The following is a 26,382-nucleotide window of genomic DNA, read 5'->3' on the forward strand; positions in this document are numbered from 1 at the left end:
GCTGCCCCTAACGCGAACGCGGCCCCCGTCCCTGGAGGGGATGCTGTGGACGGCAGGGCCGGTCCTCTGGGGTCCTTTCCAACTTGGCGGGCGTTGGGGAAGTCGTCCCTCCTTAGAGACGTGCCCATCTTGGCGGATAGCCCGGCGCGGAGCTGCTTTCGCTCCAGAAGAGCACATGGCTCCCTCGCTCTGGTTCTGGAGCTCTCCCTCCCTCGCGCTTACTCTCGCTGACTCTCGCCCCGCCCCCTTCCGCCCTCGCTCGCGCTCCCCCTTCCCGGCACCTCCTCCCTCTCCCTCGCCCCGCCCTCCCTTCCTCGCTCTCTCAGCCCCCTCCGTCCCTCCTTTCCTCGCCCCGCCTCCTTCTTCCCTCTCTCTGCTTCCCGTTCCCCCTCCCTGGCGCTTCCTCCCTCCCTCCTTCCCGTCTCCCTAAACTCGCGTCTTCCTCGCGCCGTCCCTCGCCCCGCCCCCAGGCCCTGCTGGTCCGGCCCTCCCTAGCTCTGGCGCCCCCTCCCTCTCCTACTACACTCGGGTCCCCTCCCTCTCTCCTTCCGATCCTCGCGCCGTCCCTCGCCCCGCCCCTCCCCTTCCCCTTTCTCCCCTCCCTCCTCCTCCCCCTCCCTCCTCTCTACCCTCTCCCACCCTCCCCGCGGGACCCGACGCCTGCCGGGCGGAAGGACTACAACTTCCATGATGCTCGGGGAGGCAGGGGGCGGGCCGGCCGCGCTGGTGTTTCCGGCGGCGGCGGCGGCGGCGGCCGGGGACGGTGTGAGAGGTGGTAAGATGGCGGCGGCGGCGGTGGAGTTCCAGAGAGCCCAGTCCCTGCTCAGCACCGACCGGGAGGCCTCCATCGACATCCTGCACTCCATCGGTAAGCGGCCGCCCCTCGCCCGGCTCCGCCGCCGCGGCCACCGCCGCCTGGGCGCGCGGGCCGGGGCCGGGCCGGGGGTCCGGGCGCCGCTGCTGACTCACGGTGTGTGAGGGGGCCGGGCTCGGCCGGGCCGGGGCACAGGCCGCGCCGCCGCCGCCGCTGCCCGGAGAGAGGGAGGGACGAACAGGGGGCCTGGCGGACGGAGGCCCGGGAGCCGCCGCCGCTGCTGACTCACTCCGGGGCCCCGCCGAGGCCGCTGGCGGGACGGACCCTGGGACGTACCTTGGGACGGGCGGACGGACGGACGGAGGCACGCGCGCTCCCGAGGCCCCCCCCCTCCACCGCGCGCGGTCGCCGTGACTTTGGGCGCTTGGGGCCCCCAGAGTCCTCCCGCCCGGCCGGGCCCCGGGCGCCCCACGATCTGGGGACGCCGCGAGGGCTGCCCCGTGCCCGACATCAAAGGATGTGGCTTCATCGTGCAACAAGTAGCCGGCGCCTGCGGAGGCTCCGCTTGGTCACCTTCCGTGGCCTGAGGACAAAGGTCCCCGGCCTCCCGTGGGGTGCAGAGCAGGGTCCGCAGCCCCGGGCGCGGGCCGGCTGCCGAGGTCCGGGCACGGGCGGGCGGGAGGAGCGCGTGAGCCGGGGCTACATGCCCCCCAGGAGGAGCCTAGAGCTGCGCCTCCTGGCCCAGCCACCCCCTGTTTGACCAGGGAGGAAACTGAGGCCCTGCGAGGCCGAGAGACTTGCCCGAGGTTGCATCGTGGGGGGCATCGAAGGTGGGATTCGAACCCGAGTTCTCCCAGCTCGGGAGAAGTTTTCCGCCCTGGTGCGGAGCTGGTCCGAGGATGGCAGGAATAGGGTCAGTAGGTCCGGGTGCATGTTTTGGAGACACTGAGCTAGCTGGCCCCCAGACCTTTGTGTATCCCAGGGCTTAGGCTGCGCTTAGAAAGGAGCCTGAGCTCGGGAGGCTTTGCAGTGACCACGCGAAGTTAGACCGGGTCCTGGGGTCCTGTCCTAGGAAGAAGGCAAACTTGGGACCCAGCAGTGACACTCAGCTGCACTTTCCCCGGTCCATCATGGTGCATCCACGCTTGGTTTTGTCAAGTCATGGTAGCCTCTGAAATCAGGGGTAGCTAGCTGATCGTTCTTTGGTTGGTAGTTTGGGAGTAGTACTTTTTATCAGTAACTGGGTTTTTTTGTTCTGCCCTGGTGAAGAAAGTGCCAAGTTGTTCAAGCACAGTCCGAGTCTTACAGAAAAGCCCTCTTCCGTAAATGTTGTATAGATTGGACACTGGTGATCAGTGTTCTACAGGCTGACTTGTTTTTGTTCTGTTTTGTTTTTTAACGAATAACTTTGTAGAACTCTTTGTGTTTGAACACAAACTTGCTTCTCTCTTACCTGGCCAGTAATTTTTATGTTAAGGCTATTCATCTTCTAATATTAAGTATCTTGTTTGTTTTGGTTATAATTTGAGATGTTGGTTATGCTGGGCATATTTCATAGTTTTATGTTGTAGGAAATAGTTTTTTTATTATCCAGCCTTGACCAGCATAGTCTGTGACCATGGGTAAGGATAGCTTCTACAAACTGGCATTCTGATTATGGGGGGGTGAGGGGGGAGAAGGGAGGAGAGGAAAGAAAAGGGACTTCTTTTTGAAACATAAGAAAAGTTTGTTTTTTTAAACAGGTTTACAGAGTTAAACTTTGTATCCAACCTATTTTCATTATATAGATTGGACCTGAATTATCTTTCAGCCTTGTTTAGAATTTACATTGTTTTAGTATTGTAATTTTCAGATTTTCATTTAATCCTGGGATAGTAGATGTCCTTAAGCTTTTACTTTAAATTGATTTGTATCCTACTCATTTTGTTAGGTAGTTAAGGGTGAAGTGAGCTAGAGTTGCATTTGCCAAGTGTCGGGTCTCAGGCTTCATTCAAAGTTTCAAGAGGATTTTTGATTTCTCTCCTAGTGAAGCGTGACATTCAGGAAAATGATGAGGAGGCAGTGCAGGTCAAAGAGCAGAGCATCCTGGAATTGGGCTCGCTTCTGGCCAAGACTGGACAGGCTGCAGGTAAGTGAGACAGACTCTGATGCCTTCTCTAATCGTTGAGTTTTATTTTCTGTAGGCTATGCTGGTTCATAGGAAGGTATACACAACTCAGTTCTGTGGTCATATGGTATGTTCTGTTTTCCCAAATAAGTTTGAGGACTCTGTAGCCGGAATTCTATAGACAATAAACTCAGGTCAGAGTTTTGTTCAGGGAAAAGTTCTTAACATCACAACTGTCAAGTCCCTGTTTTGCCTTTGGTGTGATTCATGACTTTTTTCCAATGTCTTTACTATTCTGGAACTTCACATGCTAATCAGAAGGAGTACTCTGTAATCTCAGTAAACAGTCTTGGTATGTGTATGATGGACTTTAGGACCTTTAACCTTGACTGTAAAATAGCTGGGACTTTGCATTTCTGTGTGACTCACCCTCCTTGCCAGTCCAAAATGAGTAAGAATCTAGTTGGACAAAGCTTTCCTGAAACTACATTGGGGCTCAGGGCTCTGTGCATGTTGCTGCTCAGAGCCTGAAATTGGAATCAGATTGACTGTCAGATCCTGTACAAGGTAGAATTTTGGGTCTTTGAGCAATACTACAGTCATTGGTCCTGGTATGTCCTGGAGCTAAGAGGGTGCTAGTTGGTGCTGCTTAGGAATGGATTTTTCCCAGACTGAAGGTTGAAAAGTCCTGCTCACTTCTTGGTGTGGAGTTAAGACAGTTAGGATAGCTAAATCAGCTAGGTGCTGCTAACTTTAAAGAGAGTTTGGCACCCCTTTAAAAAAGTAAGTAACTTCTCTATTAGTAATTTGCCCAGGTCATATTTGGGGTCTTTGAAGTTGATACTGCAGGTTAGCACACTCCCTTGATTTTGATACTTGTAGTGCTTTGCAGCAGAACAGAACTCACTTCATCCAAATGGAGCTCCGTTGGTGGCCATCAGACAAAAGAATCTACAGGGTTCATTTGGGTGAAATTTCTCTCTTATTCTGCATGTGATTTAACTCTGCTTACATAGTCAATTCTTAGTTGTAAGAATTCTCTTAGAATTTTGTAATCCTAGACCAGCTTCTGTCTGCTTTTGAGCCACTTCTCCCTGCGATCACTTGGTTCTGAGCTTAAAGGATGCAAATGGATGTTAATACTTGTGGAATTAAGCCATAAGCAGAATAATAACTTTGTGAAGAAATCAATATGGAGGCAAGTGAGAAAGGATTTTGGTTTCTCTCTTTTGAGTTACTCCCATCTGTTAGCCTTGATAATGAAGAATTAATGGTACGAATCGTATGATTGTCACATACTTATCAATGGAAAAGATTGTAACTGATCCTTAAGTTTTTTTGTCCCCGTCTGTTCTCTCATCCATCCCACTCACTATCACTGATGCTTAAAACCTGTGGAGTTGGGGAGGGTTGCTAGAAAGTTTGCTGTTTCCGGGGTCATAGTTTAGTGAATATTGGCAGTATGTTCTTATACTCCTAACAGAGTTATGAGTCTTATTCATTGATGTGTGGCCAGCTAGAGAGATTGCATCTTGTTTCTTTTTATTCTACACTCTTTAAAGATAAGAACCATATCTTTTCTATCAGTAATTCATCAGGTACTTATGAAATCCTGTGTGCCTCCTGTTGAATGAGGTATACATAATGTGCCATTCCATGCTTACAAAGATTTTAGAGTCTATTTTGGGAGACTAGGTGCATCTGTGAATCCATCAGTGAACCAGGCAGTGTGTTATGTATCAGCTTTACATACTAGCAGCTTTGTCCCAGAAGGTAGAAGAGACCATGAGGAAAGCAGTTACTTTGGATTCAGTTCTGACCGACAAAGTTTGGTGATCTGGAAGTGACCTTGCCATTGTGGAGGTCAGCATTTCAAAGGAAGGGAACGTGGTCAGACATGTATAGGGAAGTAGATTTTTGAAAAGTATGATTTCTGTTGCCTAGGGAATATGAAAAGGGATATGCCTCAAAAGGGTCGAGAGGCACTATGCCCTAATTGCTGACCTTTATTATCTCATTTGTCCCTGCGTACACCCTGGCTAGGCAAATACTTTGCTATTTTACAGGTGAAGAGCCAGTCCGAGGAATGTTAAGTGACTTGCCCCTGGTCACACGAAGTCAGAGGCTCGGGTCAGAGGCACGATTCAGACCCAACTCATTCCTGATTCTTCTTTCATTACTATATCACTTCTAATAGGAAGTTGGGAGAGAGAGCTACATGGCAGATGATGGCAGTCATCATCTTCTTAGACTGAAATGTTGGTGGACTCAAACAAGATTACATTTATCCCTGTTTGACTTTAAGCCTATATTTAAGTTTAAAATAATTCAGTCAGTATGGAAAAGACTATTGAGTAGTTTGTGTGAAAAAGACATGGGGTGAGGGGGTGTCAGTTGACCATAGGCTTAGTATAAGCCAGCATTGTGACCAGGCTGCTAAAAAATGGTAGTGCAGTTTTGGGGTCTCTGAATAGACATTTGGGTGTGTGAAAAGAAATTGAACTCAGGGGAGGTTTTAGTTCCACTGTACACTGCAGGTCAGACATCTGGAGTATTGTATCTCTTTCTGAGTATTAATACTTGAAAGTGGGCCATTAAGAAACTGGAGAATGGGGAGAGTGGTGGCCAGTATAGTGAGAGGGGTCTGGGAAAAAAACAAAAACGGGGTTGAAGGAACTGTAACCGGCATAGAGGAGAAATGAGGGAAAACTTCACAACTGCCTTCAAATACTTGAAGGTCTCATGGAAGGACATATCAATTTATTCTTAAGGTAAAATTGGATAAATTGTATAGAAGTTATAAGGATGCAAATTTTTAATTCATTATAAAGAACCTTCAAACAATAAAAGCTGTCTAGCATTGGAATGAGAAGACACTCTAGTGAATTCCTAGTCCTTGAAAATATTCAGGTAGAGGCTGACTGTTAGGAAAGAGATTTCTCTGTTGGGTGAAAGATTGAATGAACTATATTACTTTTGAGGTCCTTTCCAGTTCTAGGAGTGGGCTACTCTGCAGCAAAGTACTCAGTTGTGTAGTGTGGACAATAAATAACCAAAACAGAAATTAGCGAAAGGAAATGTTTGGAGTGGTCATCAGGGAAGACCTCAGGGGAGGCAGGAACTGAGGCAGGTCTTCAGGGCTGATAGGCTGTAGAGAAGTGGCCCAGAGGTCATGAGAATTTCAAGTGGGAGGAGCGTTGTGACCAAAAGCATGAAAGCAGTTGTGAGAGTGGGTTGTGAAAGGACTGTTAAGGGGGTAGATCTTACTGAGAGCAGAGCACGTTGGGGACTTGGAGAAATCAGAATCTTGTCCCTTCTTTGCAAAGTCTCTGTAGTGTCTAATAAACTACACTACAATATGTAATTGTGTTACACTAGTAATACAATATTTAAATAGCTAGCATATGCTAGCTATTTAAGTCTTGGCTAATGAGGACCCCAAGAATCTAGTGGTAAGAATAGGACATGTTCCTGAACTGTGGAAGAGTAAGATTTTTCTTGGTCTGAGGAGAGAAACATTAAATTGAGTATTCATCATTTGATCTCTAGATCTCCTGGATATAATCAAGAAGGTGTTAGTTTTTAGTTTTGATTTCTGTAGACTCTTGGGCGTCTCATTGAAATAAAAGTCCATTAGTCTTGGAGTTTTTGGTTGAACGATTTTCAAAGTTTCATGCTTTTTACAAACAAAACTCTTGCTTTGACCTATTGTTTTTTTAAAGAGAAACTTTTCCTTGTAACTTTGGTAATACTGATCATTATTTTAAGAAGGCTTATGTTCAACAGTTTAATTATGAAGTTTTGAAAGGATTTCATAGCTCTTTAAAGGTTTACAAATAGGAATGCAACCAAGGAGAGTAGTAATATTCCCAAAAGAGGAAGGGAATCATGGAATTTCAGAAAGGACCATAGGGGCTGACCATCCATCCAGTCCAATCCATCCCTTGAAAAGACAGTCTTTGCTATAATAAGTTGAACTGGAACTGAAAGAAACTACCTAATAAAAGTGGGAGACTTAGAAATGACAAGCCATTTGCTTCGCTCCTTCCTTACTTTGCCACTAGAACATTTTATTTCAAGGTTGTGGGGAGGTGACAGAACCTCCCTAACATGAGATCAGGGTAGAAGACTCAGGAGGAAAAGGCATGGAGAAATCTTGTCATCAAGACTGTTTGGTATTTGCATTACATCCTGAGTGACTGACAGTTTTCTCTTTTCTGATTTGCCTTATGTACAGAGCTTGGGGGGCTCCTGAAGTATGTGCGACCCTTCTTGAACTCCATCAGCAAGGCCAAGGCAGCCCGTCTGGTGCGATCCCTGCTGGACCTCTTCCTTGACATGGAAGCAGCCACAGGGCAGGAGGTGAGTCACATTGATTGCAGGGAATAAACAAAGAGAAAGCCAGTTTGGTTGAAACTGTTTGCTTCAACTGTGGTGCTATTATAGAAGAGACAACTGGAAGGGCAGACTCAGGACTGATCACATCAGTTTCCCTTTGTTACAGGGTATTTGATACTTTGGGTCTGTTCCATGCTTGGCTTTGTAAGTGGAGATTGCCAGTGGTCCCTAGAATCCTCATTACATCAGGGTCAAAACCAGATTCTTGTCTTTGAGGTATTATATTTTGCTGTGCCTTTGTAGTGTTTTCTGCTTCTGTGGTACCTTTCATCATCTGTCACAAAGCTCCTTCGGAACACTAATTAACTTTTGTATTGTATCTTTTGGGAACATTTTACACCTTGGCTCTGCCTTTTACTGGGGATCAAGCATCTTTCTGTATGTGTCTATATAGGAGTGAGTAGATGAAATGAGACTTTTGGGAGCCAGTGATCCTGTTTTCAGACTTTTCCAAAAGTGACTTCCATTTTTTTTTTTTCATTTTGAAGAGAAGGAAGTGAAAATCCACAAAGTTACAAAGCAAAATCACGCTGCAGACTGTTGTGGCTTCATTTTGGCTACTGGTTTCTTTTTGTGGGGCTGATGCTATTGGGGTCTGCTGTGGAGGTGGAGCTGACTGGTGGTCCTGGGTTGTTAAGATTAATTGGAATTAGCTTTCACCGTATAGGAGAGAAAGGAATAGTCCCATCAGTTAATAGGGCCATAGTTCTGTGGTGTCAATGGTTGAAGATTTGTAGAAAGCTTTGAACCAGCAAGGCCTCATCTTGAACTCCCTACTTTTTAAAAACATCTGATTTCTTATTGTGACATCTCTAAAGTCTAATTAATGTATCAGGTACGCAGAAAACATGAATTCTAGAATAATTAATTGCCAAATTCAATTATATTTTTTTGGCAGGGCTATATTTTGTAATAAGTCAATTCATTTACAGAATCTCTCAGATGTTTGTTTTTGGACATTGGTATTAAAATATATTTGATTAATTTAAAATAAAAATAGCAATGTTAGAAGTAATCATATTCTCGTTGACTTTTTTTTTGCTTTTTTGGAGGGGGGAAGGCAGGGCAATTGGGGTTAAGTGACTTGCCCAAGTTCACACAGCTAGTAACTGGTAAGTGTCTGAGACCAGATTTGAACGCAGGTCCTCCTGACTCCAGGGCCGGTGCTCTATTCACTGCCCCACCTAGCTGCCCCTCTCATTGACTAGTTCTAATGACCCTCTTCCATTCCCTTTTCGTTATTTAAGTGGTACCATTTACTTGGAATATCAGAACTTAACCATAAGCTGATGGACTGCTAAATGCAATGTTAATTTGGACCCTGCACAGCAGAATTGCACAGGTTGATGTGAGGTTTTTTTTTGCCATTGCTAAGTCTTTTCTTAGAATCTCTGACTTCTTAGCATTGAGATGAGTCATTGGAAGGGGTAGCACTTGTTGAATGAGCTGTAAGACTCCCTCTGATACCAGTTTGGAGGGGAGATTTATTACCTGAGTTATAACTTGGTCTTTTCCTGTGTGATTGATTGATTCATTTATTTATTTAGTCAGCCAGCAGGCATCCATTAAGCACCTACTGTGTGCCAGGCACTGTGCGAAGCACTGGGGGTACAAAGAACAGCAAAAAAACAGTCTCTGCCCTCAAGGAGCTCACAATCTAATGGAGAAAAAAAAATCTAAGCCACATACAAACAAGATATGTACAGGGTAAACTGGGCATAGTCTCAGGGGGAAGGCACAAAGAGTAAGGATGGGGTTGCAAGACCTCAGCTGAAACTTCAAGGCACCAGGAGGTGAAGATGAGGAGGAAAAGCATCCCAGGTATGGGGGACAGTCTGTGAAAATGCTTGGAGTGTCATGTGTGAGAAACTCCAGCTTGAGCAGAGTGTGCCGCAGGGATGTAAGGTGTAAGGAGGGGCCCAGGTTGTAAAGGAGTTTTTTTTTTTAATTTAATTTAATTTTTTAAAGCAATTGGGGTTAAGTAACTTGCTCAAGGTTACATGGCCAGTTATTTTTGTGTGGGTGCTGAGTATCTGAGGCCGGAGCCAATCCCAGGTCTCTGGACACTGGGGCCAGCACTCTTACTCACTGCGCCACCTGTCTGCCCCTAAGCAATTGGGGGTAAGTAACTTGGTCAGTGTGACACAACCAGTTATTTTGTGTGGGTGTTAAATATCTGAGGCCAGAGCTGATCCCAGGTCTCCCAACACTGGGGCTGGCACCCCAAGGAGTTTGTTTTTGATCTTGGAGGTAGTAGAGAGCCAGGGGAGTTTATTGAATGAAAAGACAACAGAGTCAGACTTGTACTTTAGGAAGATCAGTCTGACAGCTAAGTGACCACTGGAGTGGGGAAAGAATCATGGCAGACCAACCAGGCGGTCAGTCTTGACAGTCTAGGTGTGAGGTGATGAGGGCCTGCACCAGGTAGCATTGATAGACCTTGGCAGCCATTTGGATGTAGGAATGGGGTGAGAGAGAAGGAAGAGTTGAGGATAGCAAGCCCCTAGCTTGTGAACCTTAACGACTGGGAGGAGGGCTGTTCCCTTAAGTAATAGGGAAATTAGGAAGCAGAGGGGGTTTAGGGCAGGGGTGGGGAACTTGTGGCCTCAAGGCCACGTGTATCCCTCCGGGTCTGCAAATTCAGCCTTTTGACTGAGAATACAAATTTGCTTAATAAAAGGATTTGTTCTGTAAAACTTGGGCTCAGTCAGAATGCCATGTATGTAGAAGGACCTTGAGGCCACAGGTTCCCTACCCCTGGTTTAGGGGTAAGAATATCAGTTGTTTTGCACATGGTAAGTTTAAGATGTCTATGGGACCAAAGTTCAGGATGTCTGATAAGCAGTTAGAGATGTGATACTGGATGTCAGAGAGAGGGTAGATATTTGAGAATCATCTGCATGGAGACAGTTGAACCCATAGGAGCTTATGTGATCATCATGTGAAATAGCAGAGATGGAGAAGAGAAGGTCCAGACAGAGGTTTGGGGGCATCCCCCATTAGTGGGTGCATCCTGGATAAAGAAACAGCACAAGGAGACTGCAAAGGAGCAGTCAGATAGGTAGGAGGAGAACCAGGAGAAAGCAGAGTATGCAAGAGAGCGACCAGCTTGTCAGAGGCTCCAGAGAAGGGTGAGAAGGATGAACATTGAGAAAATGCAATTAGACTGAAAAACTGAGAGATCATTAGTAACTTTGGAAAGACCAGTTATGAAGTTAAAAGCCAGATTGCAGAGTTAAGAGAGTGGGAAGAAAGGAAATTAAAGTACCTATTATAAATGGTTTTCTCAAGGAGTTTAGCTACAAAAGGAAGGAGACACATGGGATAATAAGTCAATGGGGACAGATGGATCAAATGAGAATTTGTTTTCTTTTGGATGGGCTGGGGGAGGCATGGGCATGTTTGTGAGCAGTAGGGAAGCAGCCAGTAGATAGGAACAGATTGCAGATTGGAGGGGTAATATTTTTTTTTTTTTTTTTTTTGCTTTTTGGAGGGCAATTAGGGTTAAGTGACTTGCCCAAGGTCACATGGCTAGTTTTTGTGTTAAGTGTCTGAGGCTGGATTTGAATTCAGGTCCTCCTGACTCCAGGCCTGTTGCTCTATTCACCACGCCACCTAGCCGCCCCTAGAGGGCTAATCTTGAGAAGACAGGATGCCATGGAATCCCATGTGCATGCATCAGTCAGTCTTCATGTGAGATGGAGGTGAAAGAGAAGGTGGTGGCACCTGAGTGATGTCAGCTGAGGAGGAGGAGGAGGAGAGAAGCTAAGGGTCTCAGTTTTTTTAGTGAGCTATGAGACAAGGTTTTCAGCTGACAGTGTGTGTGTGTGTGTGTGTGTGTGTGTGTGCATGTGTGTAAGGTTTGAGGGGGGAATGAAAAGATTTGGGAGAGAGAGAGAGGGGTTTGATTAGGGACATAAATAAGAGGATTGCCTTGCTGCAGTGAGGGCCCAGTTGAGAATAAATTTGTACTGGATCCACTCAGCACAGTTTCCTAATTTTCTCTGGCTTCATTGGGTAGCATGTGAATATGAGCAAAGCCTGGGTGGTGGTGAAAGTAATCCAAGTCTGGGGTTTGGCAGGGCAAGAGCTTCATTGAGATCAAGGGACCAGGGCCTTGAGAGAGGAAGACAGTGTAGAGTTGAACTGGGTCACCAAAGGGTCAACACTGGAAGAGGAGGAGGCTTGGGAAAGAGCTAAGAAGTGAAGGGATTGGAGGTCATAGTGAGGATGAGGAAAAGTTAGGGGTTCTAAGGTAGAGGGGAAAGTGGAATGACAACAGATGATGATGAGATAAAAGAATTTCAGAGTTCATGAATGTGGAGATGGAATGCTTATGGGGGATCTAGGGTCTCACTGGCCATCTTTTTGTATAGCTGAGGTGGGGGGAGGAGCAGGTCATGGGAAATGAGTAAGCCGAGGAATAGGGAGGTTCGGGGGTTTGAGGGAGTCTCTGTGTATATGTTGAATTCCCCTTTTTTGAAGGCAGGAGTGGGGGAGTAATTTAGGTTTGCTGAATCAAAACACCTTCCATTTTGATAGTTTTTTTGGGGTGATGGCTTTAGAAATTCAGGGCTGTGTGATTTCTGTAAAATTCTTCAAGCATTCATCTGTTTAGGGCAGTGACCAACAGGGCCCACTGATAAAGACCTCTAGTTGCTTGATTGATCTCATCGTGTTGAAGGAGTACTATGGTATTGAATACTTTTAAATTGTCACAAGTATTTGCTACGTTTAGGCTTGTGTGATCTAATGACCAGTAAGCAGACTGATGGAACAAGGATGTGTTCTTTAGAGTTTCTCCCCTTCTAGTGGTTCTCCTGGAATCCCCCAGAACAATGAGAAATTGTTTTATTGGCTAAGGCTAGCCTCTCCGCTGAGATCTCTCCTCTCTATGCGTCTGCAACTATGTGTTGGTTCCCAGTTAGAAGTCATGATACACAACAGAACCAAAGTGATGAATGTTTTTGTTCTTGGTGCTGGAATAAATTTGAAAAAGTTAATGCTAACAATAGGGCCAGCAGCATAACCATTGACCCTCTGTTTTTGGTCCTGTGTCTGTCTGCAGTTTAAGAGTCTCTGTTTATAATAAGATTCAAGGACTGACCTCTTCTTTTCTTCCTCTGGTCCTAAAACTCATTCTGCATACTGAGTATTGTCTTTCCAATGTCTAGATTCCTATAGGTTCAGTTGCCGTAGTTCTTCAAATGTTAAAATTTAGATCACATATCTGCTTCTTAGATATTGGTTAAAAATTACTTACCTTCCAACATTGCCTCAGTGTTCTTTCTTTTGCAGGGTCACTTATTTATTTTCCTGGGTAATTAATGCAACAGGAAATGCAGATGACTTAAATAAAACTTAGAAAACCTTTTTTGGTTGTAAGCTTGTTAGAAATTTTGTTCAATCTATTTACTAAACAGCTAAGTTTGATATGTCCACAAGAGTGCCCATGAATTGACTAGTTGTTCGGCCCAGAATCTGAAAGGGAAATTGCCCAGCTGGGCCTTTTGAGTCTTAGAAGCAGCTGTTGGAAACAAAAGCGTTTATGTTGGAACTGTGGCTCTCTGCTCTTTACTCATAGTGTGTGGACATTTGTAGGAGAACATTGTTACTTTAGGTATTCATTGCAAATTTCTAACAACTTCCCAATTCTGGGAAGGTTCCCCAGAACCACCTGAAGACCCTTTCTTACTGATCTTGCTATAGGAACCTCAGCGGTAGGGGGAGGCCAAGTAAATTGGTGAACTGCTGGAGCTGTCCATTTCCCCAGAAGACTAGTGTTTAACCAGAAGGACTTTTAATATTTAGAAAACAAAAACAACATAGTAGGCTCCCATTGTAACATAGCTTGTTCCACAGCTTGGAATAGTCTGTAGACTAACTATAACTATATGTAGCAAAAGTCTGGGACCGAGACTAGAAGGTATCTAACAGTGTACAGTGCTGGTATTTAGTCCTACCCCTCAAACCAGTGTTACAAATCGGTTGTACTCTACCTGAAAAGACTTAGGATTGTTACATGTGTTTTCTCTCCCCACTGTAGGTGGAGCTATGCTTAGAGTGCATTGAGTGGGCCAAATCTGAGAAGAGGACTTTCTTACGTCAGGCTCTGGAGGTATGTGCCCAGTAGACGTGACATAGGCCTCAAACATGCTCAGACTCAATCTCTATCTTTGCTGAATATCCAGAAGAAATTTACCTTTATTTGGAATGGTCGGTTGTGAGGAATGCTCAAGTGATTATCTTGATTAGGCACTACTCTTAGAATTAGCATGATAAAGAAAGGTTTTACTTTTCCTATTTAGAAGTTCAAGTACTGGACCAGACCCTGTGTCAGGCCTAGATTTGGTAGTGCCTTAGGAGCCTCATGAGTCAGTTAGCGATCCTGTACCTTTGGAGTTGCTGCTGTTGATCACATCTCTTCTCAGGTTGGAATTAGTGTCACCAGCAGGAATTACATGTACATCATTAGCAGTTGGGTGACTCTCAGTCTCTGGTTCCTTTCTCCAGCTTTTCCCTCCCTCATGGCAGCCACATTTTTCTTTTCCAGGCAAGGCTGGTGTCTTTGTACTTTGATACCAAGAGGTACCAAGAAGCATTACAGTTGGGTAAGTGATCTTTAGAAAGCAGCAGGACCTCATGATATTTCAAAGTGTAACATGTAATAACCCTTCCAGAAAGGTTGAAGAGGACCCCCCCCCACCCCCTTGCCTTAACCTTCTCAATTTAGGGATCTCAGTGATTAGCATCCTAATTCCCCAAATTTAGAGAAGCAAAAACTGAATTTTACTGAATGTGGATCTTTTAATTTGCACATTATCATCATCTCTGAGTCTAAAGTTGTAAGTGCTGTGCAAGGGATTGTAATAACAACAGCTCTTTCCACGTTTGTGCTTTTTAAAAAATTCCACCTCGCTGGAGACAAGAAACCAGCAAGTTGATGAGGACAAAGTTAAATGAATCTTTGCCCATTCCCTCACATGGCACTCCTTCCTTCCTTCCTTCCTTCCTTCCTTCCTTCCTTCCTTCCTTCTTTCCTTCCTTCCCTCCCTCTCTCCTTCCTTCCTTCCTTCCTTCTTTCCTTCCTTCCCTCCCTCCCTCTCTCCTTCCTTCCTTCCTTCCTTCATCAGTTACTGCTGAATCCACGGAGCCTTCGTGCACTCTGGGTCTTAGCATTCCATGCTTATGGTTCTGGGTTGTTTAGAGGTCTGTGACTTTTCACAGGAGAGGCAGTGGTGATGCTAGTGGAAAGATGATTGGACTTGAAATCAGATGACCCAGGTTTAAATAACACATCTGCCATCTATAGTTTGTGTGACCTTGAGCAAGTCACTCAATTTCTCTGGGCATTAGGTTCCTCAGCTATAAAGTGAGAGGTTGGATGAAATGACCTTTCAGGTCCTTTTCAGCTCTAGAGCAATGATCCTCTAATCCAGATAGAAAAGAATGCTTTCCATAATTCAGTGGCCTCTTGCAAAGTCAGATGGAAGTAGCCTTTCTGGGAGGAATTGTATTTGTGGTTTTACAGTTAGTATAAGTGATGATCAGGGAAAATGAACCAGGGGAACTGGGTAGCTAGAGAGCTTCTGGGATTATGGGGAGAGAAGACCGGTTGTGCTGTCTCCTTATTTCTGTGCCAGTGTGGCCTAGTTATCACTGGTGGCCTGGTTAACTGACTGAGAATTAGAGCAAACACTTGGACTGGGCAGTGTCATGTAAAGTGATTTCCTGCTCCCCATCTGGAGAGCCAGCAGACTGCACCTCAAGGAGGCTTCCAGCAATTCCTGATCTCACGGCAGACCGGGGAGTCCCCACCACCTCTTATTCATGGCTGCTGTAGAGTGCGTTCCTTTATAGAGTGTCCTCTAGTTTGCAAAGCACTTTACTTAGATTTTTTTCACTTGATCCTCACAACAACCCTGGGAGGTAGGTGCCATTATTCCTGTTCTATAGATGAGGAAACTGAGGCTGAGAAAGTTTAAGTGACTTGCCCAGGATCATACAACTAACTAGTAAATGTTTGAAGCAAGATTTTTAACTTGGGCATTCCTATTTTCAAGTCCAGTACACTTTCCACTGTGTTACCTAGTTTGGTGTTTCCATGTACATCACATGCCTTCTTCTTCTTCCTTTTTTTTTTTTTTTTGCTTTTTGGAGGGCAATTGGGGTTAAGTGACTTGCCCAAGGTCACACGGCTAGTTTTTGTGTTGTGTCTGAGGCTGGATTTGAACTCAGGTCCTTCTAACTCCAGGGCCGGTGCTCTATTCACTGTGCCACCTAGCCTCCCCATGCCTTTTTCTTCTTTACTAATTTTGAATAATGCTTTGTTGCTTCCATAGCTGTTCATGCCAGAAGGTTTCAGGCCTCAGATTTGCCTGTTGGGATTTGGTTCTCTTATTTTATTTAATTTTTAAAAATTAAAAAAAATTTTTTTGCATTCTGGAGGGCAATTGGGGGTAAGTAACTGGCCCAAAGTCACAAGGCTAGTAATTGGGTCAAGTGTCAGGAGGCTGGTTTTGAACCCAGGTCCTCCTGACTCCAGGGCTTGGTGCTCTATTCACTACACTACCTAGCCACCCTGGCTCTCTTATTTTAGATGGAGAGGGAGATTTCCCTTTGGAGGAACAACAGATACCTGGAGAAGCTCCCTCTTTCCTCAGTCTTTGGGCCCATTGTTTTCTCATGTAGTCCGAGAATGGTGAGGTCAGAGGGTCTTGCCCTGATCTTTACATGTGGGCATTCCCACTGTCTTTAATCCTAGGTTGGGCCCATTTGTGGGTTCATGTAGTCTTTAGAAAATACAGAGTGCTCCAAAGAGCACAGGCACATTGTGAACCACATCCCTCATCTCAGCTAAAATCTCCGGACGTGCCTCTTCTTGGTCATGGGCCTAATCAGCTCTGCTTTGGGCTCCAGGCCTGCAGCCCGGAGGGCAGTGCCATGCATATTCTAAGGATTCAGTCACTAAACATTTATTAAGTGCCTACTGTGGGCCAGGCCCTGTGCTGAGGAGATATAGGGGCTTAAAAGGGGCCTGGTAGAGAAGTGCAGCCAGCTCAGAGATATTCTGAACTCAGCTCCCTCCTTAGGTAGAGGTCTGGAGGCCACAGCCCCACCCTCCTAGCTGAGAAGCAGAGGGCAGCGATGAGATGGGAGTTCCAGAGCCAGTGGGGTGTTGAGCTTCCTGGCGCCTGAGAGAGAAGTCAGAGAAGGCCTTGAGTAGTGACCAAAAAAACAGGGAAGGGTGGGGGTGCGGAACCTTTGGTGTTTGGATCCCCTGCTTCTTAAAGACCTGTTCCTAAACAAGAAGTTTCTTTGAGAGGAAGAGGGCAGTGCTTAATCCGTATTTAACATGTGATCGTTTGGAGGGGCTGTGCATCTTTTGCCCTAGGTTCTCAGTTGCTGCGAGAGTTAAAAAAGATGGATGACAAGGCCCTTCTGGTGGAAGTGCAGCTCTTGGAGAGTAAAACATACCATGCCCTGAGCAACCTCCCCAAAGCTCGAGCTGCCTTAACGTCTGCTCGGACCACAGCAAACGCCATCTACTGCCCGCCCAAGCTGCAGGCCACCCTGGACATGCAGTCAGGTGAGAGCCTCCTCCCTGCCTCAGGGAGCCATTGTCTTGGGTTTGCACTGAGGCCACTCTTCTTGATGGGCTCTTACTCTGTCCATGGTGAGGGAAAGGAATGTTTTACCTCCCGCCTTGTTCCCTTACTCTGACTTCCTCTTCAGGGGGGTTGGTCTTGATTTGATTTGCCTGTTCTTTGAGGAGCACTGGCACTTTCACAATTCAGTGTAGAGGAGCACTCATAAAAGATTAGCCAAGGAGCTTCACATTTAGAGGAAGAACTCGAGGGTGGATCCCAGAATTCTAGCTTTGGTTCAGCTTTTGACTCATCTGAGATTAAAACAAATTTTTGTTCCCTCTCATTTTAAATCCCTTCTTTAGTTGCATTTCCACCCCAAGATCATTTAACTCAGATTATACTGATCATTGTGAGGCCTTTTGAAAGATGCTTTTTGCCCAGTGCAGACCTAAGGCCCAATACCTTATACTAAACCAGAAGACTCACAGTGGTGGCCAAAGGCGGTGTGGGGCAGTGCTCAGAGAGCCTGGCCCTGCTGGAGGTGTGGCTGCCTCTGCTCCAGCAGGTCACCTGTGGATGTCATGTATACCAGCCTTGTCTCCTTGCTGCTTAGCCTTGTGTCAGTTATATAGTTGTCCAACCTTGTCTATAGAGTAGAATTAAAAAAGAATCATCAGTCACTGCAGGCTAGCCTGCAGGTGTGGTGGGCCTATGAATTCTCTCCAGTTTGCCCCGTATTTATCAGTGACTTGAAAAAGTCATGTTCACCAGTTTGGGATGTCATATTCTACATTTTTAACTAAATTTGACTAAATGTTTAAAATTTACGCGACTTTTTCTGTAGGACTTCTTTTTAGACCTTCTCTCTTTGCTAGGTCCTTGGTGTGAGGGTGAGGCAGTACCAGTTGGTCTGACCTATGTAGTTTTTATTGTGAGATCTCCAGTCGAGGCCGAGTGAGCTCCTTGTGATCTGAATCCCCCTTTGTGCCTAGGTATCATCCATGCAGCAGAAGAGAAGGACTGGAAAACGGCGTATTCTTATTTCTATGAGGCATTTGAGGGCTATGATTCCATCGATAGCCCCAAGGCCATCACAGCACTGAAATACATGCTGCTCTGCAAAATCATGCTCAACACGTAGGTGCCTGTGCTGATGGGACATGGGGAGGGGCTGCATTTGGGGGGCTGTGCAGGGCAAGAGGAACAGGGTTAATGCCCTCAGCAGCCTCTGTTGTTGCCCTGAGCATACCTGCCTAGCGGGCAGGTGTCCAAAACTTACTTAAGCCTACACTGCAAAATCTTTCTCAGATGGTAGATAGCTTGCCCTGAGTGGCAACTGTGCATTGGGGTAAGGGGCAGCACTGAAGATGAGTCGGAGGGCTTGAGTTCAAGTGCTCATCCCCCACCCCCCTTGCCAAAGCCTTGGGTTCCTCCTCAGTAAAATAAGAGGGGCTGGTCTAGGTCAGACTTTGTCATCTCAGCATTCCTTTATGATGGTAAACATTTTTGAGGCCCCTCCCCCAGAGATAATTTTTTTTTTAAAGCAATCGTGGTTAAGTAACTTGCTCCAGGTTACACAGCCAGTTATTATTTCTGGGTGTGGTGCTGAGTATCTGAGCCCAGATTTGATCCAGGTCATCCCAACACTGGAGCCAGTGCTCTTACTAGCTGAGCCACCTGGCCGCCCCTCCCAGAGATAATTTTTTATGCGATATATATGTTTATGCGAGATAGCTATATTACCATATTAGAAATGAAGTGTCTTTGTATTATGAAAATGGCTGTGGACCCCTCGAGGTCTCCAGACCACGCTTTGAAAACCACTGCTATAGAGGAGCTCCCAAGACCATTCCAGCTCTGAACTCTGTGATGCTTCTCCAAGCCCAGTCACTTGGACTGTGGAGACAAGGAGAATATGTAGTAGGGAATAAAGTATGATAACTGGTTAAATAATAGTACTAAAAACTCCAAGAGACTGCTCAAATGCTTTGCTCTACTGAAATTTTTTTTTTAACATTGAAATAGCCATTATCATTTGGGACTAAATGCTTCATTTTATAGCAATTTTGATATAATTGGATTCGACCTGTATCTTACTTTTTTTCCCCCAAAGCTTCTTTTTTCATAATAGTGCAATGAGAAGTAGTCATAAAAATCTAGGAGCTCATTTGCATTTGTAATGAACAATTAGATTGAGAGTTGAGGCCTGGCTCTGTTTTGGAGCCTCGTCTTGCATGTAGGGCTCAGGGGGAACCACTCTTCAGATAGGATCAACACTGAATTCAGCAGGGCCAGTGATCCGTCAAAAGGGTGTTTCTCTTTTTTTTCCTCCAGGCCAGAAGATGTCCAAGCCTTAGTAAGTGGGAAGCTCGCACTGCGGTATGCAGGGAGGCAGGTAGGAAAGAGCCCCCTCTGAGGCTCGTGCTCAGCTAACCCATACTTGGTTGGGAAGGCTAAAAAATGTGGGTGGTGCCGTGTTCTCTCATTCTTTCAGCACCTCTTTCCTCCCCACGGTCTCAAGCCATTATGACTTCAATTCTTGTCCAGAGTCTGGTGCTCTTAAGAATGTGGCACAGGTCTGTTGTGATTGTAAGTTTGAGTAAGTGCTGGGGTCATGAAACAGGCACATATATAATGAGCGTTTGTCCCGGCCAGGCCAGTCACCATTACCTGACTCTAGCCTTTAGTGTCTCTGTGTTCATCCTGTGAAATTGTGGATGACCCCAGAGTGATCCAGTGGGCTATAAAGTCCTCACTGATGGTACTCTGACCCCATGACCTGGTGCATTCGGGTTACTATGTGTGCATCCCCCTAGACATAGTGCTGGTACTTCTTGGGGGGCTGTCAGCACAACTTAGTCTCTAGCTTTTTTCTGAGGTGACACTTGATTTCTCTTGGTTAAAGTGGCTTAATACCGGAGTATGTATGAATCATTTTTTGGGAAAGGTGATATCTTAGCTTCTGTTAAATTATGCCCTCAGGTCTGCTTCTGTGCCTCACTATACCCCCACTTCCATCTCCTTTGATTTGAATAAGTCTCTCTGTTCTTTTGGGTTCCAAAGACATGACACAGCTGAAGGTAATCTAGCATAGGGAGTCATCAGCTCTCTAGGGAAACAAAGATACTCATAATAAAGAACTTTGCTTCTTCTCCACATAGACCTTAAGTGACTTTGAGAGGCGCTCCCAATGTCCGCCACAACCGCACTCTTTATTATGGTGGTGAAAGCCTCACAACACTGACTGTTTATTGGCAGTAAACCACACAGATTCAGTATAATGCACTGGGCATATCCTCTTCTGTTTCTCTAGCTCTTCTCTCTTCTGTCTTCCTTTTCTCCTCTCTCTCTCTCACACACACACACACACTCACACACACACACACACACACACACACTCACAAGAGATAGGGAGGGATTGATAGAGTGAGCTTCTGGGCTGGTCAAGAGCACCCTTCGCTGTGGTCCTTTATACCAGAGGGTTTGGCTTCAAGGCAGAAAAATCTCTTGAGTCATTTTTAACTTTTTCATGAAAAGTAACTTCCTCTTTCTTGTGTATTAACTTTCCACTGAGAACAGAGACTTTCTAACTTGCCCTATGGGTGGGTAGGTGGGTAGGTACCTTTAACACCTAACAGCCTTTAAGACTTCCTACAACAAGGACTTTAAGCTTTTAGCCCAGGTAACAGAAATATTCATTTGTTAATGTTCACAGCTGATTTTTTAGTTGTGACAGCTCCCCTTAAGTCAGCCTTCCAGTACCTTCTCTAGCAGGTAGGGTAGCACTGGTAATGTTCCTAGCCTTGGACCAAACCCAGAATTCACTCTGTCCTCAAGAGAATTTGTGGTGTAAATATAGAAGGTACCGGCAGAATAAGAACGCTCTTTGGGGAGCAGCCTGACCTCTCTGCCCCTGGGGATGGTCTTTGGTTGACTGGAGAATAAACTGCTCACTCTGCTAGAAGAATTGTCCCTATTTTTAGCTCCAGCCACCTATTTGCAAGTTATTCAAGACCATTGATCATAGGGAACTGGTGGGCATGTGGTTTATGTTCTTAGTTATGCTGAGGTCAGTGTCAAGTTTCTCTTACTATGTCTAGGTGAAAAAAGCCAGATTGAATGCTCTGTCTTTGTAGTCAAAAGTTGCATGGAAATCACACTGCCCAAAAGAAAAAAAGAGAGAAACCCAAGAGATTTGTGTTTGGATGAGTGTGTGAATGTGCAGAAAGATCACCTTGGCTCTTTCCTCCTTGTTTGCAGACAGAAGCATTAAAGTGTGTGGCTCAGGCTAGCAAGAATCGATCGCTGGCAGACTTTGAAAAGGTGAGCTAATGGGTAGTCCCAGACTGGGTTAGGGGGTGGATGTGGACTTGAACAGCTAGGCAGTGCAGTGGATAGAGGGCTGGCCCTAGAGTCAAGAGGACCTGAATTCAAATCCACCTCAGATTTGTAGGCAAGTGATTTAGCCCTCTTTGCCTCAGTTTCTTCATCTGTAAAGTGAGCTGCAGAAGGAAACTCTAGCATCTTGCCAAGAAAACTACATGGGGTCACAAAGAATCAGACATGACTGAGAAACAACAAAATGGACTTGAAAGATTACAGCAGAAAAGAAATTTAATTGTCATTTGATAATTGTGAATAAATTGGCATCTGCTTCTAGGTTTGCTGTACTGAAAGAAACCTGGGTGGTACTATTATGGTGCCAGTACCTTTTCTTAATCCAGAATTTAAAATTTCTCTTGCCCAGAGCAATTAATGATTTAAATGTGAGTAATTTGTAGTTTTTAAAATAAAATTTTGTGTTTATTTTTAGTTTACATCATTCATTTCCACAAGATTTTGAGTTACAAAATTTCTCCCTGTCTTAGGCCTACCCCCACCCCAAAACAACGATCCCACTGTATGTATACCCCCTCCCCCAATCTACTGTCTCCTATATCCTCCCCCATCCCCCCTCTGACTTTCTGGTAGGGCAAGATGGATCTCCATACCCCAGTGCCTATATATCTTATTTCCCAGTTGCATGTAAAAAAGAATAATAATAAATTTTTTTTTAAAAGAATAAATGCTCAAAATATTTTTTCTTTTTCTTTTTTTTTTGGAGGGGCAATTGGGGTTAAGTGACTTGCCCAAGGTCACACGGCCAGTTTTTTTTGTGTTAAGTGGCTGGGGCTGGATTTGAACTCAGGTCCTCCTGACTCCAGGGCTGGTGCTCTATTCACTGCGTCACCTAGCCGCCCCCAAAATATTTTTCTTAGAAGAAGTTAAGGTTTGCTATGAAAAAATCTTTTGAAATAAAGGATGTCTCAGGCATAGGCTAAATCTTCCTGCTTCATGTCCTTTGGCCTCAGTCATCTTCATCACCTCACATGGCCACTTGTTAGGTCTCTTAGCTGCAGAAAGTGCTTGGCCCATTCCTTGGATGGATAAAAGAAGTTTTGATGTGTGAACATGGGCAGAAAGAAGCTTTGAGCCTCAGAATGAACTACAGTGCATCCTGTATATGCATTAGACAGCATGGGGCAGAGAGGCAGCCTCTGAGCCTGAAGGACCTCTCCCCAGTATTGGACAATGCCTAGTGCTTGGGGAAGGTGCTGCCTGACCTGCATTAGTAGGGGGTGTTTCCTCTCTTTGGAGTTCCTTGTGCCAATGCAGACCTTTAGCCCTATCCACAAAAGGTGGTGGTGTGTAAAAGAGCTTCCCACTGCATAAAGAACTTTAGTTATTTGCCTTGAAAAGATGACTGAGGCCCATGAGCTCATTTCACTTTTTTATTTAAGCACTTATGTTTGCCAGGCTCCATACTGTGTCCTGCGAATACAAAGACAAAAGTGAAAAGGGGATAACATTCTGTTGGAGTGGGGAGACATCATGTCCGTATTGAGTATATACCTTAGTACGAGAGAATTGGTTGGGAGAACTGCACCCAGCCTTTCTGGAGGGGTGTCCCCATGGTCACTGCCTTTGGGCTATTGGTTGGGAGGACCACACCTAGCCTTTCTGGAGGGGTCACTGTCTTTGGGCTATCTGGAGGCCACGTTCCACCCTATGGGATGAGACATCTACATTGCGGGAGAGCAGGCAGTGCTGATTATTCCGTTCTTTGTTATTGCATCTCTTCTGTAGGCACTGACAGATTACCGGGTAGAACTCCGGGATGACCCCATTATCAACACTCACCTGGCCAAGCTGTATGATAACTTATTGGAACAGAATCTGATCCGGGTGATTGAACCCTTTTCCAGAGTCCAGGTAAAGCTCCCCCAAGGCCAGCAGGCAGCTGAGGGGCCAGGGTGGGAGGAAGGCATACAGGATCAGATGGCGTGGAGGGCAGGCCTAGACAGCTGGGTCTCTGGTTACTCCCAGATGCTCTGAGCTACTGAGTGTAGCTTTTGGACTTGAACTGGTTGGCACACCAACTGAAGGGACTCTGCTGGTTAGAGGAAGTCACTGGGCTGGGGAGGGTGATGTATGAACTGTTGGAGGGAGGTAGAGAGGATTCAGTTACACATGATGCCCTGGCTGGACATTTGAGTGTTTGGGGGAGACATGCTTGTTTCTTAAGAGCTGTATTTTTTTTTTTTAAGCAATTAGGGTTAAGTAACTTGCCCAAGGTCACAAGGCCAGTTTTTTTGTGTGGGTGTTAAGTATCCGAGGCCAGAAGTGATCCCGGGTCCTCCTGACTCCGGGGCTGGTGCTCTTACTCACTGCGCCACCTAGCCGCCCCCAGAGCTGTATTCTTTATCACTACCTTTTGTTCAGCACGCACTGTACAGTGTAAAGGAGAAATGTTTCCTGTTTACATTTTAGAGGGAGACATACACGTGTACATGAACAGTTTAATTGGAAGCAGGCTCAGTAAGAACAAGCAGTGCCCAAGGTCTTCTGTCCTTGTTCCGAAGTGAGGGCAGCTTTACTCCTGTGGGGGCTCCTCCTCCAGTTAGTCAGTCTCCTGGGGGTGACTGAATGTTGAATCACTAAACTCAGAAGGTAAGGGAGGCCTCAATGGGCCTGAACAATCTTAGGACAGTACAATTCTGTAGTGCTCTTAGAGATGAAAAAATGGAGCTGTCAAGAGATACCAAATCAGACCTGTCCAGTTCCTTCCTCCATCCCCTTTTCCTGCCCTCTTCTTTTGATTGAAGGCCCAAGTTTCTTCTTACATATTGATGCCTTTCCCTTTCCTTTTAGATTGAACATATATCCAGTCTCATCAAACTCTCTAAGGTAAGTTAGTTATGTGGAGTTCTTCCGAAGCTCCTTTGGCAGAGGGGCTGTGGCGTGGGAGGGGGAGTGTGCCCTTGTGCCTGCTTGGTCCTTTTCCAGAAGGAGGTGGCTTCTCAGTGCTGATGCTGAGGCCTGGCATTGGCTTTGGCCCTTTCTGTTAGTTCTCATATACAAACCTGGGCTTTCTGGTTAGTGTCTGGAGAGGTGTCTCCTTAATCCTGTTCTTTGATTTTAGGCCGACGTGGAAAGGAAACTGTCACAGATGATTCTTGACAAGAAATTTCATGGTGAGTGAGTGAACAGTTAGTTGGGGAAAGGGGATGGGAAGGAATTGAAGGGAAAAGTTGTCATCTCTCAGTTTCCAGGTTCTCCTTCCCTCTGTGTCTGGGCCCCACCCTGCCCCAGAACTCTGTTGCCCATCCTGTGTGCTCCTCAGTTTGAGGACTCTTGCTGCTTAGGAATGAGGCCAGGGCACTTATCGTAATAATAATAGCAGCTAATGTTGATAAAGTGCTTTAAGGTTTTGAAAGCATTTTACATAATGTTACCTTATTTGGTCCTCACAACAACCTTGTGAGGTAAGATCTATTATTACTTAGCAGGTTTTCCATGTGCTTTTTTAAAGGCACATATGCCTTAGCTGCCACTGAGTAGCAACAGATCTGGTGTATTGAATGTTGGATCGCTCCCCCCACGTGAGAATTTGTAAGACAGCCTGCATGTTGTTTGACTCTGTGGTGGGGATGCCTTATCTTCTTGACCAGACCCTCTCTTGAGTATTGACAAGAAAGGGTCAAGGCAGTATTGGTCTTAAGGCAGGGTATATACGGAAGAAGTATTTATGAACTGGATGGCGTTTGGGGAGCTTTCTGAGGCAGAGGGACACAAATTTAGCTGCCTGAGTTTAAGTGGAGTTTGACATAAAAGGCTAGCCCCTTAGCTCCTGCCCCTCCGTAGGTACCTCAGCATCACTGGCAGTCCCTGATGAGGCAGCCTGCTCTAGGAGAGGACTGGCCATGAAGTCAGGAAGATTTGGGCTCAAGTCCAGGCTCTGAGCTATTTAGGCTCTATGACTCTGGGCAGGGTGCTGCCAGTCCCTTTGGAGGCAATTCTAAGATTTTATGTGGTGTAATGACCTGCGTTGAAAGGGGAGTTCCCTGTACCAGTGCAGTCATGGCGTAGTCCTTAAAGGGTGTGTTGTGCCAGGGTCCAGTCTTTCACGGACAAAAGATTTGAGAGGAATAGAAGTGGCCGATAGGTGTGCAACAGTAGCATAAGTCTCATCCTAAAATGTTCTGCAGCCTGAGCATTTAAGAGTGATTTCGGATTAGTTTGTAGATGATAGATCAGTAAAGATTTGCAAAGAGGAGGGTATGTGGTATAGTCTCTGAGCGTGCTGTCCCACAGATTTGACAAGGCCGTGGTTAGTTTCAGTTTGTATTGAATCGACTTCAGAGTTTGACTTGGTACTCCCTTTTTTTACTGATTTCATAAGATACCAAATGTGTGTATGTTTGTTTGATCAGTAAATTCATCAGGATGGCCAATGTAAATGGTATACATACATATGTGTGGGTGGGTGAGTGTATATGTATATATTTCCCCCCATTTCTGGAGAAAATAGAGGTAATTCAGTTTGCTAATGTGGAAATTCCCCATGATGGACCATGTTTCTTACCTTAGATGCCCTTGTTGTCTTTCCTGCAGGGATCCTGGACCAGGGGGAGGGAGTCCTGATTATTTTTGATGAACCTCCAGTAGATAAAACTTACGAAGCCGCTCTGGAGACGATTCAGAATATGAGTAAAGTAGTGGATTCACTCTACAACAAAGCCAAGAAACTGACATAGGTGAGTGCAGGCTCCGGGACCAGGGCTAGCGACAGTGTCCTGTCTTCTGCCTGTCGAGACCAAATGCCTCGTCCTTGTGCCCCTGCGGCTTCCCCGATTGACACTGCTCTGTCTTCTCTTGCAGAGTTGGATTTGGTAGCTGTCGTTTGGAGAGTGTGTGTGGCAGGAGAGTGAAACCTTTGGGGAAAATGCTAGGAGATTTTTTTTCTTTTTGTTCTACTTTTCGCTCAGAAAGTTTTTAAATTTCCTCATTCGGTGCATCTGTATTCCAGCTGATAGGTGTGCCAGTTTCCATGTAATCTTTACTGGCCCAACTTGGGAGTGGGGAATATTGTTTAAAAAAAAAAAAAGAAAAAAAAGAGGTTATTCTAAATAAAAAGAAAAAGGCTTACACTA

At 45.7% G+C, this 26,382-nt stretch overlaps 1 protein-coding gene across 4 annotated transcripts; it reads left to right on the forward strand.

Moving 5' to 3' along the window:
* The first annotated feature begins 672 nt into the window (after window positions 1-672).
* On the forward strand, window positions 673-26,382 carry PSMD11 (proteasome 26S subunit, non-ATPase 11). Of its 4 annotated transcripts, XM_069089915.1 has the most exons (15): window positions 676-868; window positions 2,841-2,942; window positions 7,159-7,283; window positions 13,366-13,437; window positions 13,873-13,930; window positions 16,714-16,754; window positions 16,887-16,908; window positions 17,902-18,046; window positions 19,244-19,304; window positions 21,170-21,232; window positions 23,036-23,161; window positions 24,101-24,136; window positions 24,372-24,423; window positions 25,844-25,986; window positions 26,111-26,382. In XM_069089915.1, the coding sequence occupies exons 1-14, from the start codon at window positions 688-690 to the stop codon at window positions 25,984-25,986; spliced, it is 1,227 nt and encodes a 408-aa protein (XP_068946016.1). In that variant the 5' UTR covers window positions 676-687; the 3' UTR covers window positions 26,111-26,382. The 4 variants fall into 4 exon arrangements, with proteins under 4 accessions (XP_068946013.1, XP_068946015.1, XP_068946016.1 ...); XM_069089912.1 differs by having other exon boundaries at window positions 673-868; window positions 16,714-16,908; XM_069089914.1 differs by having other exon boundaries at window positions 673-868; window positions 16,714-16,908; window positions 25,844-26,382.

This window comes from Petaurus breviceps, unplaced genomic scaffold (genome assembly GCF_028583685.1).
Source record: "Petaurus breviceps papuanus isolate PSGF00001 unplaced genomic scaffold, PetGlider_PUasm1.0 186, whole genome shotgun sequence".
NCBI lineage: Eukaryota > Metazoa > Chordata > Mammalia > Diprotodontia > Petauridae > Petaurus > Petaurus breviceps.

Coding starts and splice junctions, on each gene's coding strand:
- PSMD11 (XM_069089914.1), top strand. CDS start 688: ATGATGCTCGGGGAGGCAGGGGGCGGGCCGGCCGCGCTGGTGTTTCCG. Junction 869..2,840: donor CGACATCCTGCACTCCATCG/GTAAGCGGCCGC, acceptor TTTCTCTCCTAG/TGAAGCGTGACATTCAGGAA. Junction 7,284..13,365: donor AAGCAGCCACAGGGCAGGAG/GTGAGTCACATT, acceptor TCCCCACTGTAG/GTGGAGCTATGCTTAGAGTG.